Source organism: Leptonotus elevatus, chromosome 8 (genome assembly GCF_054856555.1).
Source record: "Leptonotus elevatus isolate MCC_2025b chromosome 8, RoL_Lele_1.0, whole genome shotgun sequence".
Classification (NCBI taxonomy): Eukaryota; Metazoa; Chordata; class Actinopteri; order Syngnathiformes; family Syngnathidae; genus Leptonotus; species Leptonotus elevatus.
This window is the reverse complement of record NC_141246.1, coordinates 26,411,770-26,417,769: the sequence shown is the minus strand read 5'-3', so window position 1 is coordinate 26,417,769 and position 6,000 is coordinate 26,411,770. Positions and strand designations below refer to the sequence as shown.

Sequence of the window (6,000 nt, the reverse complement as noted above, 5' to 3'; positions counted from 1 at the left end):
AAGAAAGCACAGTTCTGAGGCTTCTGCAGCCCCGCCAAAGCTGTTTGTCAACCGAAAAACTGTGTGTAACCCAAACTCTATTTATTTATTTTTAATCAAAAGATTTGTTCTTAAACCATGTAGTTTCTAAACTGAGGTTCCACTGTTATTCCTTTATCAACATCTAAAATAAGATTTGTTTTACACCAATAATTTGCATTTCTGAAAAAAACGGACTAACTTTCACCATGCAATTTTTTTTTTCAAGTTTTTAAATACATTCTTTATTGATATTTTAAAGGGAAATCACCACTTTGTACACAGTGTTAGCTGTAATATTCAATGGTATAAGATCCCAAGTCACTGGACTTCATCAATGTGTCATTAGTTTGAAGAGAAAGGTGGCTGCGATAAAGTCTGTTGTTTTGTGAATCCAGTGCGTTGTCTGACACCTGTAATACATGAGAGACAGTTTGAGTATGGAAATGGTACAATTTTATAAACTCAACAGGATATGTTATCCATCCATCCTTAAGAATTTGGGGTTTTATGGAAGGAACACGTAATGGCGTCTTTAGAAAATAAATGATGCTAATATGATTTAGAGTTTTATTATCTATCCATCTGTTTTTAACACTGCTTATCCTGTTCAGGGTCAGAGGGTGCTGGATCTCAGCTGACTATTTCGCGAACGAGCCGGTACAAACTCTTTAAAGTGAATGGCTCTGTCATTTTTCCTCTCTCTCTTTTTTTTTTTCACATGTCTGAAGCGAGGTTTGGCTGCGCTGCTCAGAGGGAGAGACGGGCTGAGACGTGCTCCGCGTCTCAGCCAGAGAGAGAGATGAGGAGAAAACAAACAGAGAAGAAAAGAGTTGAAGTATTTAGTTTTTCCGAATGCCAATTTGAAATAAAATAAGGTATTTTATCCTGGACCTGGTGAGTAGCTTATAATGTTTGTTTTGTTCGCTGCTGCTGTTGCACTTAAATTACTACTCACTATTTAGTTATTTTGATTGTTGTTGGTTGAAGTTTTAATTTTGTTGCTTATTTATTGTTTGTAGTCTTTTTAACTTTCAATAAAAAAAACAAAAAAACGTTTCTATACTTGATAATTGTTGCTATTTACAGTCAGTAGAGTGAAATACTTAGTTCACCAAGTCATTTATCAAAATGTATGCTAAATTTATCATAAATATTTAAAAGAAAAACTCAAGTTAAAAGAGCCGTTTGAGAGCCAAAAAGAGCCGTCTCTTTTCACTGAGCCGATCTAAATAAACTGGATCACCCAAAAGAGCCGAAAATCCCATCACTACAGCTAACTTTGGGTAAAAGCAAACTACACCCTGAACAAGTCGCTAGTCAGTCGCAGGGCATATACAGAGCCTACAATGATTTACACCATCACTGAATGGGAGCTGAAACCATGCTGGCTGCACACCAGATTCTTAAAATTTTCATTAGAACTATTGTCATTTCAAGATAGGGAGATCCAGATTATGGACATTTGGGGGGGAGGAAATTCTCTAGATGAGATGACTGCGTTCAGAAGCATAATGGTTGTACATCAATATTGACCGTCAAACCTTCAATGACAGACGGCTATTTTGTTGATGATTGGCGAGAAACTTATAAAAATTGACGGACTTAGCATTGCTGGAAGTGGACTTGCAAGCGGATTCCGATACCCGGCTGTGCCGTATCGGTCGATGCCAATACCGTACCGATATCACACCGTTATTTCTATACTAGTATCGGTAAATGGAATCGACCCGTTATTTGTTAGAACTCGCCGATACTGATGCCAGCGTTTTAATGCAGTATCGGGGCCCTTCCGGATACTGGTATAGGAATCGGCACAACACTACTACTAAAGGATCTTAATGGATTTTGCGGACTAATGACGCAGAGTACTGTACTATCTCTCAAGTACGTCAACGGCAGTCATTGGTTGGTTATTTCACCTTCTGTATTATAAGCATTAACAAAGATCCAAGGAAAGTATGCCAGGTAAATACAGTCAGAAAGACTCTAATTTGCTAAATGTCTAAATATTAACTACAGTATTTTATTCATTTATCACAGGGGTTATGTCCCTCGCTCTAAATAAAAATCTGCCAATTTGCAACAATATCTTTATTTAGGACTGAAACTAGCGACTGTTTTAATAATCAATTGATGACTGATAACTTCCCATGGGCTCATCACCTAGAGGAGAGCCAAGAGTTGAGCCGTCAGGCAAAGCTCTCAATTTACCAGTTGTACGTTGCTACCCTCACCTATGGTCATGAGCTGTAGGTCGTGGCAAAACATTTTTTATCACGGATACAAGTGGTCAAAATAAGTTTTGTCCACATGGTGTCCGAGCTCGAATTTAAGCCGGCTACACGCATAAAGACAATTGGGCTGTTTTTGTCACGATTTTGCCCCTTCCCGACCAAGGACCGGACCCGGCGGCAGGGGGGCCGTGCCCGCCCTGGTTAGTCAGCTAAAGCTAGCCAATGACAATCGGAATGGGGGGTCGGGGGTGGTCAGACACACAAATCTACACCGCCCACGTCATATTTATGTAGCAAGCTGCCTTTACGTGGATTTAAAAAAGTGATGCAAATCGATGTATGGGAACCACCAAACCTCGATCCAGGCTGACCCAGTTGACATTGCGAAGCGCGTTTCCGGCTCAAGGTGCCCAGCTTGACAGCTCGACTTCCAACATCAACACACCACATCGAAATTATATTTAATTGCCAATTAAAGACGCAATGAAAGTTAGTCTGTTAATTAGTCTGTCATTAAATTATACGGCATAAGTCTCCGGCTTTAGGAACTAGCCACTAACTGGAGCGAAAACATCAGACAGTGTTTGGCGAGCCGCAAGCTGCATTAAAATACTGTCGGACATTTCAAACTCAGACAGAAAAAAAGTCCATGATTGCATTTACTGTTAATAATTGCAAATATGTAAACAATGTAGGCTTTCTATCACTCTATAAAAGCTGGCATACATTAAGAAGAATTTGGGTTGTGAAATCTTTTTTTTTTATAATGGTTGTTGGAATTTTAGCATTTATTTGCTCTTATGTTCAAAAGTTATCTTTTTAGTATTCCAATAGTATTAATTCACTTACCAGAGGTGCGTGTTCGTTTTGGACCCAAAGAGGATAAAACTGACTGGACACAAGGTCTGTCAAAGGAGATCTGCTTTTATCTCCAGAATTCAGTCAGAGTACAAGTTCTCAATTGAGGGCAGTCTTTTTTATCTGTCTGCGCAAGAAGAGGATTGTGTGAACAATCCCAAAGAACGGCCCTCCTTGTTTATACAATAGTTCAATAACAGCCAGTCTAAACGTTAACTCCTAATCTACTTTCTACCAAAAAGGGAGTTTGTTTTCCCCTTTTTCCGTCTAAGTCTGCATCTTATGATTTCTCGTTAGTCATCATCGTATCATTAGAAAAGTTCACAATGACCTTGTAATCATCATATTGCAGAAAGTAAAATCCACTGACCGATTGTACTGGTCCATATACTGGTCAGCCTGACCATAGCTTATGTGTAAATAAACTTGATTTGTACTTGAAAGTGAATGATTAAATGTCCCTGTAAAAATTTTGACCTAAACACAATGCAAATAAAACAATCTTAGCGAAACATAATGTGTGTAATCAATGTGTCATGTAATCATTAATACTGAAAATAACATAACTTTGTGTGATTTATTCCATCATGGTCCATATAGTTTTTCACTGTTTTATTGCAGACAGATCTTGTTACAGTAAAATATTTTGCAGCTGTATGTTGAGTCAATCTTTACGTCATCATTAAATAGCACTTTGATCGACACAAGTATGCAACAAGGCTAGATAGGAGAGAACCATCCTGTCTTTACCAGCCTGGCAAGTGCTGTTCTCAATAAATTTGTTGCATGAACTGATAAAGCCTGCTCTAATGAGGTGAATCTCCTTCTAAGACAACCAGTACAATCCAGTTGCGATCTATTCAAGACCCTGACAATGAAATGACATGGATTCATCAGAATAATACCAGGCATACGTTTATAAAGCTCCAAGTTTGAGTTTGAAGGTTTGAGTGCCTTATCTCCTTGATGGTCTGATCGACAGGAACAACAGGATTTTGGCTACAAATGTGGATGCAAGACTTCTCTAGTCAAGTGGAAGCGTATTTCAGTTGCATCTTCTTGGCATAGTAGTAGGACAGGATAGGCAGTGAGCATAATTATGCTTGGCAAAAGCATAATTTAGATGTAGGGATCATCCCCATGATACATGGTAGTTGTAGTATCTAATTGCCTTCTCTGGAAGCTCATGTCGGGCACGTTCTCTCTCATATAGACAGTGTTTGCAGTAGGATCTTTTTCAGCAACGGCGGCAAGGATAATATGGCAGTCGACAGGGGGCAGGATTTAAAAGACGTCAAAATGCAAACATAAAAGAAGTAATTGGTTCCCGGCCAGCCCGGAATGCACAAAGGAGTCAAAATGTCGTCTTCGGTCTCAAAAAGCACAAACATCTTTACCAGATAAAAATGCGCCTCTCGCTCTTCAACATTTACTAAGGAAACGGTGAGTAATTCTGCAAAATTGCAGCGTCCATTCGTCTATGTTAGGTTTGTTTGTTGAAAATGCGGTTTTCACAGGTAAGTCGTTTACTTCATTAGGTGATACCCACTAAAAAGCTACCAGTCTCGGAAATCTATCATATCAAAACATGAACGGCGGAAAAAAAATTCTGCAAGACAAATCAAGACATCTGTTACACCATGACACACGGTACAACTTCAAAATAAAAGCGATCCAAGGCATTGATCTCCATATATTATTTGGTAAAGTAAGGTTTATTTTGAATATTCTATTCTATTATTAATATATATATATATATATATATATATATATATATATATATATATATATATATATATATTATGTGTCAAATATTCCTCACAAGGTAAACTGTTTACTTCATGGTAAAATTAGGATTAGTGGGAAAAAAAACTGATTGGGAACCATGCAGGAGATAAAAGTGAAATTCAGGAATATCCAACTATCCCACATGAATTGGGAAAGCTGGCAAGTGTGGTGCATAGAGGTGAGTTGTGCGTAGGCTTGGTGATTGTAAATCGAACCCTATGTATGCAAACAGTTTAAAAAGATACCTGACCGTAATACACCAATTTCATATAATGTGGTTCCAAGCTCTGGGACCCGCATTTAAAACAATCAAAAAACATATTCACGTTACCTCTTCAAATTTCTTGGCCTTGTACAGCGCTGCTCCCTTAAGAAAGTTCAGCAGTATGATGTCACACAGCACAGTACCCTAAATGATAGCAAAAATACTAAATAAAGAGATGATCAGAACATGAGCGAAGCACTGCATTTACACAGCAAAGCCCACTAAATGAGGAAACAAGGTGCCCAAATGTTAATCAAATCTGCTGAATGTTTAGTGAATTCAGAAAAACACTATAAAAGAGTTGCCATAAAATGTGACAGTATTTGAATTACCACAAGATGGTTTAGTTGTTGGTGCTGAATTGTCTCCCTCATGTTAAGGTGATATCTCACTGACCGGTGAAGGCTTAGTTTAAACATGGTAAAAATATGATGGCGACAAGAAAAACAGTTTGCGAGCATAAAAACGACTTGCAAGTGTCTGATGAACGTCAACCTTGAAAAACCCTGACGAACAAACAACACTTGCTTCGTACGCACGCACACCTTTGCAAATCTGCGGTGCTCAGTGAGATACAGGCTTTACGCTGCATTTGTGCAAAGACTAAAGCCTGATTTATACTACTGCTCTTGTGTTAATGACCGGCGCACATCACGTGATTTACGCAGAGAAGTGTGCCGTAGTTGGCGGCTGTGTGCTGCGCTCACGTCACCAAGTCTTGTATGCCGTAGATGGCAGTACGTAACATCGGTTTCCGTTTAGTGACATGCTGTAGCTGTGATGGCGTACTTAGCATTTCTTTACCCCCCCGCAATAGTTTCCGAGAATGCAACT

The 6,000-nt window shown here is 38.8% G+C and overlaps 1 protein-coding gene across 1 annotated transcript in view; it reads right to left on the bottom strand.

Annotated features, from left to right (window-relative positions):
* Nucleotides 1-305: 305 nt before the first annotated feature.
* LOC147170319 (P2X purinoceptor 3-like) overlaps nt 306-6,000 on the bottom strand; it is a 61,391-nt gene continuing 55,696 nt past the window's right edge. The window contains exons 11-12 of the mRNA XM_086083779.1: nt 5,233-5,310; nt 306-431 (exon numbers count right to left, since the gene is read on the bottom strand). Coding sequence (XP_085939905.1) covers nt 306-431; nt 5,233-5,310 — 204 coding nt within the window. The remainder of the gene's footprint in view (nt 432-5,232; nt 5,311-6,000) is intronic.